The 14939-nt window shown below is 37.2% G+C and overlaps 1 protein-coding gene across 1 annotated transcript in view; it reads right to left on the bottom strand.

Annotated features, from left to right (window-relative positions):
- Window positions 1–485: 485 nt before the first annotated feature.
- adamts15.L (ADAM metallopeptidase with thrombospondin type 1 motif 15 L homeolog) overlaps window positions 486–14939 on the bottom strand; it is a 75722-nt gene continuing 61268 nt past the window's right edge. The window contains exons 4-8 of the mRNA XM_018225687.2: window positions 12809–13092; window positions 9120–9297; window positions 8117–8292; window positions 4590–4765; window positions 486–3318 (exon numbers count right to left, since the gene is read on the bottom strand). Of these exons, the coding sequence (XP_018081176.1) occupies window positions 2577–3318; window positions 4590–4765; window positions 8117–8292; window positions 9120–9297; window positions 12809–13092 (1556 nt within the window). The 3' untranslated portion in view covers window positions 486–2576. The remainder of the gene's footprint in view (window positions 3319–4589; window positions 4766–8116; window positions 8293–9119; window positions 9298–12808; window positions 13093–14939) is intronic.

Here is a 14939-nt window from a genome sequence, read left to right on the forward strand (position 1 = left end):
GCACAACATCATTCAAGTCTATGGGTGTCAATTCCGCGGCGAAACAAGCTAAAAAAATGTGCCCATCCCTAGTTGTATTATATGAACATATAAATGTTTAAACTTTGTATTATATGAACATATAAATGTTTAAACTCCCCTAGTTCTGTTTCCCCCAATCATTGCCACTGGGGGCTGAGCGGGTGGGAGATTGGAACAACTGCCCATCCCCATTTCAGATGCAGCTGCCCCCCGAACTTTGCCACCCTTTGTGGCCTGCCCACAAATCCAGGCCTGCCTGTTCTATTGTTAGAATGCCTTTAGCACCTGTGCTGAGGATTAGAATCCAGTAATGTTAAATGTAACTCTTAAAAAAAACACAGGGCAAAAGACGGTCAGTAGGTATAGTTCCAAAGGAGAATTTGAATTTGCACAAGTTTATTTTTTTTAATTTTTCTACAGAGTATACATAGAATACATATGTATATACAGACATAACCTTTCTTTTGGCTTTTCTTTTGCATTTTAAAAAAGAGTGAAAAAAAGAAATATACACAATTATACTGTATATACATATAAATGAACACACAATCTCTCATTTATAGCAACAATTGCTTTCTGACTTTGGTCGTTTTCCAGATCGCTGGTAACATGAAACACTTTGGTTGATATAATTTAAGGAGTCGAACAGTGTTTACTGGCCAAAATGTATTACACAATAATTATGTTTTTTAAATATGGCAACTGAGCTCTGAAATCTAGTCATGCAATAAGAAGAGAAATCTCTTGAATGTTGGAAAACAAAGCGAAATAAAACCACACTTACAAAAAAAAAATCATTTGTGTGGCAGTAAAAAAGGCTCATGCATTTTGCCCCAGCCCCAAAACAATGAATCAAGAAAGATTTACTATTTAACTCAGTTGAATTTTCTTTAATCCTTACAGTACAATGTATTGTTTATCATTAGAGATGTGCAAAATTATTGTAAAGCACAATTACCAGTGTCGGACTGGGCTGGCCCAGGTCCGTACCCATATCTGCCTGTTAATGGCGCGACCCCCTTTATTGGAGGTCGCGGCAAAAAAAAATTTGTGCACACAACCAAGGCGCCGGTCGCATGCGTATAAACATGGTGCTGCGCTCATGCGCAGACAAGTAGCGCACCCGCTGGCGCAGAGATGCGACACACACGCCGGTGCGGCAGTGGCCCGGAGGGGGGCCCTGGGTCAGTAGCCCTGGTGGGCCCCGGGCCTCTGGCCCCCCAGTCCGACCGTGACAATTACTATTTAATTGCCTCTATGCAAATATGTATGAATATGACAATTTTTTATCATTAGTACCAGGATACTTTCATTAAAGTAACTGATACAGTTACACCAATACTGGCTGGTAAATCAGCACCTTATTGGATCATAGATTCAGCCAAAATGAAGGCCTTCACAACTGTGTCTGTTTTAGGGTGGAAAATCCCATTGGGGTGAGGATCATATCATGCAATTGATATGATCCTCTCCAAATGAATATACCTTGATGCACCATGGATCACCATGGACTCTTTATTGACTTCACAAAACAAGAGGTTGAACCGTTAAATGGCTAGTCTAAGGCAATCTAGTTTTGTTCCTTTTGAGTCACTGAGCTACAACAATCACATTACAGTACATCTAAAATTCTAAGTTGAATATTCAACTAAGTTGATATTGAACATAGTTCAAAATCATACAAAATGAAGACCAGCTGCAAAGTTGCTCAAATTACATGAATCTTCCCCATACTAAGAGTTATTTTAAAGGTGACAATCCGTTTAAACATTAAGGCCTGACCTTATGCGAAATATGAATTATTAAAGCCCCTCCCTCCTCTCCATCATCCTTTCTAGGAGATACATAGAGGTAGATTAACTAGGAGGTTTGTTTAACCTCTATCAAAGAAAATTAATTTTATCTTTCACATATGCCAAATTTACCTACCTGTATAGTGTACTATTGATAGCCAATATTGCATATGGCCATGTGCTAATAGCCATACAATTATGGGACCTTAAAAGTGATCCATATCAGTTTAAAAATATAGCCAGAAAATCCCTGAATATAAATTCATGAGGAACACTGGTAAAAAATCATTGACCTTTTGCTACTTATTAAATACAGTATATTACAAAAGGATTGGATTGTGGCCAGATTATAAACAAAGGCAAAGAAAACAGTTTCTTCTACAATTTAAATTCTTCACTAATGTAAAAGCTAATGTCAAGCACCTTCTGGCTACATTGCTAACTCTGTGGGAAAGGTCCACAAAATATTTACCAGTAAATAATATATACAATTCGAGATTGTCAAGTACATAAGATCAGAAAAAAACATGTAACAGACAAACAAATGAAAAGTGCAAAGCATAATCCAGGGCTTTTGTCAAGAGTCTCTTGTGTTAACACCAGTATCTTAGTCGATGCAAAGTATATTTTGTTTCCATAAGTACACTGGCTCCTTAGTTTTTGAACCCTTATATTTGACACATCTTTATATATTCAGAGCAGCAGAAACTGGTTCCAGATTCCAACTGTCCGAAAAATGTATTTTCATTCTCCTAACATGAGTCAGCAAGGGCGAATATAGCAGAAGTCCAGCTCCTGTGGCTTTCTTTTCAAATGGCAGTGCTCTCTTGGCAGTGTTACACCCCCATCTGCACTACATCTCAGCTGTCTTCTTTTAAAACCACGGCCACAGTTCTTTGAGCAAGATGACCATTCTCCAGCATCCCACACTGGGCAAGGATCACCACAGGTCCTTCTTTCGGAGGGCCGATGAGCTGCCTGACAGTCTGATGCCAGCTGTTCCCATGGATCGCGACACTCAATAGTCCGAATCTGGTGTCCAATACCACAAGTCACTGAGCAGTCTCCCCAGTTACCTGCTATCCAGTTGGATTGAGGCTTGAGCCTAGGCAAAGGAGGGGGTAGACCTGCTAGGCTATTACTTATTACCTGTCCAACTTTTCCATCTTTCTTTTCTCTGGGTATATAAAATGAATACCTCAAACGTGGAGGGGTCATTTTTCCAACACATAGTACCTCTATTGTCAGGGGTTCTTGAATTACATTGATCGCCTGGATTGTTTCCACAGCAGTCCCTGTACCACTGTACTTTAGAACACTCCCTCGAACTGTGATGTCCCGTTCTCCTGCAGAAATTATATAATTCCCATTCAACAGATAACGGCTGTGTGCATTCTTTACTGCTAGGTAGTTGTCGTCATTTATCAGGCCCTTGTAACCACGCTGCCGTACATCCAAATTACTGGCTCCAGCTGGAATTGTCACCACAAAGTTATAGCCATGTCTAAAAATAATAATAAGTATTAGTTCATTGTTACAACATATTCAGGCATATACATTAAACAAGCATATTTTTCCCTAGAACAAAAATCTAGTTGACCAAAATATCTATGCTAAGAAAACTCCCACACTTAAGGTATTAAACTATTAAAAATTAAGAATCACATCACAAGGAGACATGAAACAGGGCTATGTTCGGCTGTGGTGGCTATGTTGGACCATTGCGCTAAAATGTTTGTCACACATTATTTATTTATTATCACATTGGTTCCCCTGACATGTGGCTACATCCTAGAGTACTTGTGTTTGTAAATGTTTTTAGGGCTTGGATAGCAGTTAAAGGCATTCGACTTAATTTAAAACCACAACCACAGTTGCATTCATGCAACACATGGGTCATTACATGCTGATGCCACTCATTAAAGGTGCTTGCATACAAGAATGCTACTTGCAGCGTGGCTGAACTTGATGCCGATGTTTCCCTCCCACCTACTGTTATGAATCGTGAGCAAATGTGCCAGTTGACACAGGGCAATCCTGGCGCTTACAATACCTTCAAGCTGGTAGTAATTCCAGGGTTCTCACTGCAGACTGCATCAAAAGACACAGTTACATGTGCCTAAAAATTATGCACATATGTCATTTTGACGTCAACTGTTTGAAAGGACAAAATCCCAACCAATGCATTTTGACATATTGGGTACAATTATGTTAGACAGAACTCTTGCCACAATTATGCTGGAATCATGAGAAAAGATACTGCATTGTGGGTAAAAACATAGTAATTTCATCCTAAATTGTATTTTGCAACATGCACTTACAGTATATTCATAATTGAGCCCTATTATCGGCTTCAGTTAGGGCAGGCATTCCAAAAACGAACACAATACCCTAAATTTATCTATAGCCTGTACACAAAATATACCGCTGTCTCTTTAGCACATTAGTTAAGGTGCTGGGAGTTACTGTCCCATTTTTTATACTGTGGTGTCCTATGTGGCATCTCTAGAATATTGACTAAAATTTGGTCTCCCCTGTATGAGGCACAATTAAATAAAATAACAATAACAGACAAGGTCACTCTGTTTACCATTTGAAATCTCCATCAGTGTTAATGCAATAGGGATCATAGATACAATAGGTTTGAAATCAAATGTGAATTGCATTTAACATAGGTTTCATTTTTGATAAAGTATATTTCTTAAAAATAATGTATATTGTCAGTTTGGAGACATATTGTTCAGTGTAGCATTCTTAGGGTTGTAGTACACTTACATAGGTTTGGTAAAGAGACCAGATATCTTTTTGCAGCTTTTATTATCACCTCCACAAACTCTACATTTGTCATATTTTTTCTTTGAGCCAAGTTGTCCGTCACAGCCAGCTTTAATACATTTTCCCTGTACACAGACAGATGTGGTATCAGGAGAACACGGTGTCCCATCAACTACCTGTGTGGTAAGAGAAGTCAATTTATGTTTTGTTGGCATAGAGGTGCATATTCATGGTACATTTGAAAATAATAAATCTGTCTGTATATATATATATATATATATACATAATAATTGTCATAAAATTATATTGCTACACATAAAAACAGCCCAGTTACCCAAGTTTCTAGGAATAGAAATATTTAACTGTGTTGATGGAGTAGTTTTATTGAAAAAACATTTTTTGCAATGCTTGAGATGAGGAAATAAATATTGACAACTTCAGCAATACTAAACATTTATAGCAATTTAGCTAGTATTTATAATTTGTTTTTAGAGTAATGCTACTGTTATGGCTAACGTAGATGAGCCATTTCATTGGAAAATTCATATTCAATATATTTTGGAACTTTTATGAGAACAGATTCCATATCAATGGTATACTGTATACGCTCGAGTGTATTAATGATTTGAACATGTGCATCAGAACATAAAATTATGAAAGCATCCAGCATTCAAGCCTAAAGGTAAAACTAGTGTTGCTGGGAATAATGTGAATGACTAACTTTTATTCTAGAATCTAATTTTTAAGAATGAAAAGGCAGAGCAAGTGTTAGAACTTAAATCAAGGTTGAAGACAATTAAAAATATATCAGTTAATAATACATTTATTTTCATAATTTGAAAATGTGATCTGCTGCATAAAACACCAGAAGGGAAATTCATAAACCAAAGCTAATGTCAGGCCAGTTCTCAGATAAATTAAGACCCACAAGCACCTCACATTGGCTGGAGGCTTATCCAAGGATTGGGACCTGAAGCACAGCAGTGGAGAGAAGCCGAAGAGCTGAATATCGCAGTGCAGAGGGTAAGGCATAAGAGATCCAAGGTCAGGCAGTGTAGGTTCTCATGCAGTTATTCAGGCACAGGTCAATAACAGGCAGGTCAGAAGAAAGCAGGAACGCCAGGATACAAGTCAAAATTTGATAACCAAGTGTTTTGAAAATAGTGCTTGGCCACTGGAGCATCAGATGTCAGCATCATGATGCAATGCATCATTCTTATGTCCATGCTTAAGGTTGGATGCGCATTGAAACACATAGGTGCCTTGTGTTGCATTTGGCGCATGCAAGGACCTAGATTAGGACAACAGGAGAACCCAGCGCTCCAATTGGCCAGATTTCTCAGTTTTCCTTTTTCGGAAGCGTTTGGTCAATTTGGATGCACAAGAGTATGAGATCCTCCAGGGAAGCTGGGACCTCGACTCTGGAAATTGGAAAATAAACTAAGATGATACTAGTGTTTGAGGGCTTCCTGTTTTCAATTTGTGTCTTTAGCAAATTTTATGAATTCGTCTGTGAGCTCCTTGATGGAGATTTCTTAAAACCGCCTCAGTGGAAGAGGCTCAGCAAGGGTCATCATATAGAATTGCCATAGCCTGGAAAAAGGTTTCTGTTGTTTGAAGAGCTGGATCTTGCTACTCCATTAAATGAAATAGCCAGGACTGCGGCTGTCCCCACAACAGTGAAATAATGACTACCCATTCTTATTTGATTCGATGAATACATCTGAGGCTGGAGAGAAAACTGAAGCCTGCAGGCATTCACAAAAGTCCTAAAATCTCCAGTAAATTTGTCAGGCAAGGGAATCTTGGTTTTGGGGGCAAGGAAGCAGTAGCAGGAAGGGTGGCATGTAGAGGTGCAGGAGCTGGCCCAGGAGTCGCAACAGGTGACTGGATAGCTACTAACTGGTCCTGATTCTACCCTCCCTGAAGCTATCTTACAGCATGGGTGAGGGCAGCAATCTGCTGGGTCAAAGACGCAAGAGGTTGAAAGATCTTCCTCTCTATACATGGCTTGTTATACTGTCAGGCCAGTTCTCTGATGAATTAAGACCCACAAGCATCTCACACTAGCTGGAGGCTTACCCCAGGATTGGGACAGGAAGCACAGTAGTGGAGAGAGGGTGGAGAGCCGAATATCGTGGTACAGAGAGTAAGGCAGATGCCTTCAGGTTAGATGCCTGTTGGAATGCATAGGAATTCCAGAAACAACCAGAGAACCCAGAGCTCCGGTAAGGTGCCTTAAAGGTCATTTTACACCAAATTGTAAATCATTTCAAACAATCAACAATAGTTCTTGTTAGTCAGCTGCACTAAAAGAAAATTGTTTGCTATTCATTAATACAATGCAAAGTTGTAATAATAACTGTGATATATGAGTTTCAAAGAGTTACAGTATATGTTGAGAAATGATACATCTATCAGTGCCATAACTAAGCGAGACTGGGCGAGGGTTACAGCAGGCCCCAAGGGGAGCCAAGCTCACGTGCATCCCCCCTCACATCCCCAGTAATTACTCCACTGATATTCATCTAGCATTATAAGTCTGCCAAGCAATTTCTTAAAAACAGCTCATTAAATAGTGTACACTGATCTTTTCTTCAGCTGACTGTCTTGCCAAAATGCATTTGTTGTTTGACATACAACATAAATTAAAGGTTTATTGGGAATTGTTGGAAAATTGTCACTCAGGAAGTATTTTACAATATATAAATGTACTTAACTCATATCAAATTAAGAGCAAATGGAAAGGGCCAGATAATTGGAACAAGATGTTATCTTCCTTTGTTATTTAGATATTTGTGCATCATGTTTTATGACTAATTTTTATTTTGCTATTATTACAGATAACAGGGATAACATAAGCATTTTTCAGTACAATATAGTTATTGTAGATGTGAGTTTTTAAGTATTATATACTTATTATAATATAGCACCAACATATTCAGAAAGTTTTACAAAGGTTATACATCATTCACTTTGTTTTTCAACTGGTAGATGAAAGCTCTAATGCTTTATTGGGCTCCCCTTTATTCGTCTTGTTTTATTTCTTTTATGCCTGAAGCTGGCCATACATGTTCAGATTTGGTCGAGCAATTTGGTTGATTTTTAATATACTGCCTGACCATCTGACAATGTTTGGCCTGTTGGGAGAACTTTAGAGCAATAATCCTGCGATCCTTGTGGAATGTGGATTATTGGTCCTTATGAAATACTTGTGTCAGTAGTAATTGAAAATTAGTTGCAGGCCTTCTTTGACTTCCTCATCATTCTGGCAGTTAGCCTGAACAAACCATGGTGGTCATACATGTGTATGGCCTCTTTTATGGTATCTATCATTGCCCATGGGGTCAATCAGTTGGAGAACCATATAGGTCTGCACATGTATACCTATATTTATCTATATATTTTTCTTAATTGTCTTAAATTTATAACATATCTTACTGTTAATGTTTAGTCTATTAAGCAGTGCCATAATGTACCCGTATAAATAGTCATGAAGTTATTGTCTTATGAATGAATGAACTCACCTTTGGAGACAGCACATAGAAGTATCCAGTGCCATTGGCCCTGCATATAAGCTTACACTTATCCCTTGGGGAGACACCTGAGTATTTTGGAACCCATCCTACTGTATGAGTTAAACGGTTTGTGCTATGATTGAATCCATTGAAAGCTTCACATTGTTCTTCTCTGAAACTTTTACCTGTAAGACAGGATTAAAAAATACACTTTTATTCAGTGATACACTTCCATACAATGATGTTATTTACAGTTTGAGTGTTTATTTTACCACTTGCTCTTGATAAAACTGGCTACCTACTAGAACTAGCATCTACATACTTTTTTAGTTTTTCAGGCTTAAGGCAAATAAGGTCACTTGTAATATTCAGCTGGCTGGTTCTACCTGATCTGATCATCTAGGTTCAAAGTGATGGACTCTATAGTTACAGACCAAGGACTACATTTTTCAATGAATGTAGCACACTCCTACATAGAAACTGTCTGACATTTATTTCATTTGACTCTCTCCTAGCATATCATGGCATGTAGAGAGTAGTTTCTGTAAATAGTTTTTCACTGTGGGAGCTTTCTAAGGCTTTCCTTTATGAGTTCCTTCCTGCCTATTTATAGGAGTTTCAGGAGGATGCATTATCCCTGTCACCCGGCTAAGGACTATGATAATACCAGCCTTAAGAGCACATGTGGTATTTTTACCCCACTTTAAGCTTCAGACTCATAGTATGAGAAACCTAAATGTTATCAGGACTTTATATAGCATGCACAGAACATATTTTTATAACGTGATCATTGATGTGGAAAGAGGTTAAATATACTGTGTAAGGCTACAAAACACACAAATTGCATGCAGAGTAACAACATATCTGGGCTTAAAAAGACAGCACTAAAACACATGATAAAAGCATTCATCAAATCACTAAATAATATGTACTCCATGGTAGTTACATTTTGCATGAAGGCATTACCACCAATATAGATTAGTCATGCATATAAAATTTTCAGATTACTCACCAGTTTCAGGGCAAGGATTAAGTGAACAAGACCTGTATTTCACTCTTAGTCCCTCACAGAAGGAGCCTCCATTAGAGGGTTCGGGGTTGTTGCATTCTCTTTTGGCTAGTTGTACTCCCCCCTCACAAGTCCGGGAACATTGACCATACGGGCTCCATTTCCCCCATGCTCCATCCACCTGGAGAAAAAAACAGATTGCTTAAAGAACTACCACCTGCAAATGTGGAGGTGTGTGTTTCCAAGTAATACCTGCTACCTATTGCCTTTTGGTTTACATCCTTGATGTTTGCTTTTTTATTGAATCTGAAATGGAATACAATATATCAAATGTGATTTGTGAATTGTGATTAAGCACAAATGTACATGTAATTTAAGCTACACTCACATTAAACAGCAATAAAACAGCTATAATACAAAAGATTCATGAATATCCTGTAAATTATATCTTTATAAACAGTGTTTAGTGATGAAATCTGTACTTAATGTAATTTGTCACATGGCTCAATGCAGCTTGTATTATAATAAATAAAATAACCCCTATTGTAAAATATGAGTATATTAGAAGTTAACCTAGAGTTTCATGAGCTGTATAAAATGACTCTGCATTTGGTCTTATGGCTTTATATGGTCATGGAACAGCGTCTTATAATATCCTTATATTTAACAACAGGGAGTAGATTATTCACAAAATAATTCACTAAATATTTTTAATAGAATACTTTAGGAGAGCAAAGTGATACTTTCACTTTATACTTTCAAGGAGCACCTGGGCTGAAACGCCACAATGCCATATGTAAAATAAAGGCGATTTTACCACAGAATGGGAATGCTGCAATTCTTGTACATTTGAAAAAGAGATATGTGGAACATACTATTCTGCGTGCACACCTTAAAAAAAAAAAACCACCAAGACACTTTTAACTTACCGATTCTCCGCTTGTGCTCCTCTTCAGAAACGGCAGCAGGGCGATGATCCATTGTGCGGCGCTCGATTTCTCCTCCATGGCTAACTCCTATAGAAGGCAGGGAGGAGAAATTGAGCACTGCATGATGGATCGTTGCCCTGACGCAGTTTCTGAAAAGGCGCGTAAGTGGAGAATCGGTAAGTAATTTCTTAATAAAGACTTTGCGAATTTAGAGTCAAAAGTGTCTTGGTGGGTTTTTTTTTGTTAAGTAGCAACAATTTTTTTTTAAATTTTTTTTTTCGTTACTGGTCTTTTAAAGAAAAACTTTTAATGTAAATGTGTGCTGGAAAATTGCTGTGATTGATAAAAATACAACCCTGATGCTGCTGAACTAGCTGACCCCTGATAATATGTTAATTATGCTGGTAATTGTAGCCCACAACAAGTGGTTCAGCAAGCAGTTCTATTTATTTAGAAAAATAAATTAATATGAATAGCAACATAACTTTTATTCATTGTTAACCTATTAAAAGCATTTGTATTGACATTCTCACAATATAGTATGGTAAAACAAAATGCATATTTAATTGAGTAATGGTTCATTGAGTAATATACTGTTGTGCCTTATGATGTAAAAGATGAGAATAATAAAATAAATAAAAAGAGCAATATAAAGAATGCATCATTTTTTGTATTCCTTAGCACCTGGTTTAGGCATGAAAGATGCTAGGCATGAATGGCCTTCAGTCCACTTTGGAGTATGCTCATTCTCCAGCTGACCCTGTAAAAACTATATTGTGTGGATCGATGTTGTTTCAGATATCAAGAACTACAAACATAAAATTAACTTTACCAACCTGAGGACTAGATTAACTTTTGATGAACTTTTGATGAACCATATCTAAATCCACAATGTAAATTCCTGTAGTCATAGGGGCACATTTACTAAGCTCGAGTGAAGGATTCGAATGAAAAAAACTTTATTTTTTTTGTACTTCGACCATCGAATAGGCTACTACGACCTTCGACTTCGATTCGAACGATTCAAACTAAAAATCGTTCGACTATTCGACCATTCGATAGTTGAAGTACTGTCTCTTTAAAAAATACTTCGACTACATACTTCGGCAGTTTAAACCTACCGAGGTACAATGTTAGCCTATGGGGACCTTCCCCAGCACTTTTCTAACCTTTTTTTGATCGAAGAAAAATCCTTCAAACGATCGCTTAAAATCGTTCGAATCGTTTGCTTCGATGGATTTTATCGTACTTCGATCGATCGAAGGATTTGCGCTAAATCCTTCGAATTCGAAGGATTTGCGCTTAATCCTTCGAATTCGAAGGATTTAAAATCGAGGGTCGAATTCGAGGGTTTATTAAACCTTGATATTCGACCCTTGATAAATGTGCCCCATAGTGTTCCAATGTGTAAAATGTAAATAAAAAGAGAATTTGCAAATCCTTTAACCCCCTATATTAAATTGCAAACAGTACAAAGATATCATATCAAACACTAAAACAGAGAAATGTTATTGTTTTCTGAAAAATATATGCTTACTTTTGATGACAAATTTTTGGCAACAAATTTTTTAAAAGTTGGGATAGAGGCAACAAACGTAATTCCAAAAAAAAACACATGGTAGAACATCTTACCAACAGGTCAAAGGTTATAAAAAAAGCATTCCAGAAAGGTGAGGTAAAGATGGGGAGGGGTACACCCAGCGCCGATCTGCGCCTTTATGCCGCCTGAGGCAGCCTTCCGTTGCCGCCCCGTTGCAAAAATGCCGCTTCTGGTAACTTCTGGTAACCGGTTTTCAACCCAGAAATTCGGCTCTTCTAGTGCAGAGAGCGCAATTGCGCTCTCTGCACTAGCGTCGTGCAGCGCCCCGACCCCCTCCTGCGCAGAAAAAGTGAGCGCCACGAGGAGGGGGTCAGGGTGCTGCACGACGCTAGTGAAGAGAGCGCAATTGCGCTCTCTGCACTAGAAGAGCCGAATTTCTGGGTTGAAAACCGGAAATTCGGCTCTTAGTTACACGCCTCATTGGTGGAGCACCCCTGGGTACACCACTCTATGAAACACTGTGCAACAATTTAAGAATATTGCTCCTCAACGTTATTGTCAACTATTTTGGGATTTCAGCATGTATGGTACATAATATCAAAAGCTTCAGAGAATCCAAAGAAATCTCTACACTTTGATATTCAAACTGAACAAATAGTTTTTAACAATTGGGGGCATATTTATCAAGAGTCGAATTTCGAATTTGAAAAAACTTTGAAATTCGAATTCAAAAAGGCCAACCTAAATTAAGTTGAAGTTTTTTTTGACCAAATAGGTCAGTTATCAATCGAATATGTCCATTTCCGATCGAAGTATTTCTCAAAATTTAGTTTTTCAAAATCCACCAATTGACTCCAAATAGGCTCTAGGAGGTCCCCCATAGGCTAATGATCAAAGTCAAATTTTAACAAGACAGTACATGATAAATTTCGGATTTTTGACTTTTTTTAATTTGAATCGAATTTGGACTATTCTCTAGTCGAAGTACACAAAAAATAGCTCGAAACTCGAATTTTTTAAATTTGAAAATTCACCTTGACCCTTGATAAATCTGCCCCGTGATATATTGCTTTTGTACTATTTGCAATTACATATACGGATTAAATGATATGCAAATAATCTCATTCTGTATTTATTTACATTTTACACAGTGTCCCAACTGTTTTTGGAAACAAGGTTGTAAAAAGACTATTGCAAGTTTCCATAACTTTACAGTAGCTCACCTTATATCGATTCACATTGTGCCTTTCCACACAAGCACCATTCAGACAGAACTTTCCATCCCCACAGCTTGTTCCATCAGCCCAAGGAAAGTGACGGGTTTGACATACCAGCTGCCCCCGTGCCCTTCCAGTGCACCACAGCTTAGTACAGTACTGCATGTAAGGGCATGGTTTAGAACCCAGGCCAAATGCCAGCTCACACTGTCGACTAAGGCTGTATCTCACACCTGGCAATTCTTCTGGCAAGGAAATGGGTTTTGCTGGTTCATCCAGAAGACATTCTCCTGTACAATGACAAATGTATGCATTATTCTAAATACTATGAAATAATACTATAGAGCTTTTCTTTCATATTAAATTATACAAATATGAATGTAAGATATGGAATCCATCCTGAGCATAGAAAAGGCAATGGGCCAGATTCAGTTCAGTGAGAAAAGTTTATCATGTGAAAAGTCATGAGATTCAATTTCAGATTCAATTCAGAAAACACGTGTCTCCCGGTTTATCATGTGAAAACTCTATGAAGTCTATGACTAAAAATTTAACTGAATTTGGATACAAGTTTCTTCTCCTTGAATTGAATCTTGTTCATGGGAACTTTTCATGTGATAAACCATTTGATTTCTAACTGAATTAAATCTGGCCCAATATCTGGAAATCATGCTTTTTGTAATATGAGGATTAGTAAAGAACTTATGTGAAGAATGAGCAATATGAATTTGCTATCTAATATATCAGCACCTCCACTGCCTAGTAGTTTAGTATCATATTAACCTTCCTATTAATGTGTAATTTTACTCAGCTATAACTATAACATTCTGCTAATGTAAAATTAATTTTACCATGGCACTGACTTTTTGCTTTTAAAACATGTAAATACATGTTGGCTTCTTATTTTATCCAGTTTACTCCGTTAAGCTTTACTACTCCAAATGTCCCAAGCCAGATTTCGTGTTACGTTTACAAATGTGACCAGATGCCAAGTATAAACTGTTTAAAGAGGCGTCAGACCTAAGCCTGCATTTGGACTAAACTTTGCAGCTGTAGAAACCATTAAAGAATAGAGCCATCTGTTAGTAGAATAACCCCTCCTGCATCCTGGAGGCACCCTGACTGTCACCTAGGAGCTGCATGTTCAGCCTGCATCTTCAGCTAAGCATTTTAGGGAAAATGAAGGGGGTTATTTATTAAAGGCTGAGTTGTTATTTTTCCTAAAAAAATCAAGTTTTTGAGGGTAGTTTTCACTAAAAACTTAAATCTAATTTTTTCTTAGATTTATTATACCCCGAAGCTGGAAATAGCTTGAAAACTCGATCAATTCGAGAGATTCAATGTTATTTTTTTGCTGAATTACACTGATTCGAGTTTTTTTAAATATTAGAGAATATTCAAGTTGTGAGTTTAATCGAGATATATAAAAAAAAACGTCACAACTTCGACATTTTATTTGATAAATAACCCTAAACTCACATTGTTATATAGAACAGTTATACTTTGAAAGTAAAACTAAAACTAAACTCCCAAAAACATTTCCTCTGCATTGCAAAGTCACCAAGTGCTGCATTATTTGATCAGATGTTCTTCTAAAAGGGCAGCAGATAATATCCTGTTTTCATCCAGCTAATTTTAACTGAAATGGACAGTTTATTTTGTGTCTCCAGGCTGTAGTGATGAGCAAGAGAACACAGTAATGCTACAAAATTAATTATAATTTTCAGAAAGCGAATTCCTGTTTTGTTTGACTTTTCATTGATGATGTGTTATGGGCCAATAAAATAAGTTAAAAAAATGATCATCTAAACTAAACACTCCTCCTATGCCTTGCAGCACTAGCACAGAATCTGATTTGGTTGCCCCAAACATGTTAGCCTTTTCTCTCTAACCTTAAATTACCCACCCACTTAGACGGTAAACTCTGTGGATTATCCTTTCTCAGGTGTTTTTTAACAAAAGGTCCTTCATCTATTAATGGTGATGTTTACTCCATATGTATGTGTATATATATATATATATATATATATATATATATATATATATATATATATATATATATATATATATATATATATATATATATATATATATATGGAGTAATGCAGCACACACTCATTACAATGGGGTATTTGCC

The sequence above is a fragment of the Xenopus laevis genome, chromosome 7L (assembly GCF_017654675.1).
Source record: "Xenopus laevis strain J_2021 chromosome 7L, Xenopus_laevis_v10.1, whole genome shotgun sequence".
NCBI classification, from domain to species: domain Eukaryota; kingdom Metazoa; phylum Chordata; class Amphibia; order Anura; family Pipidae; genus Xenopus; species Xenopus laevis.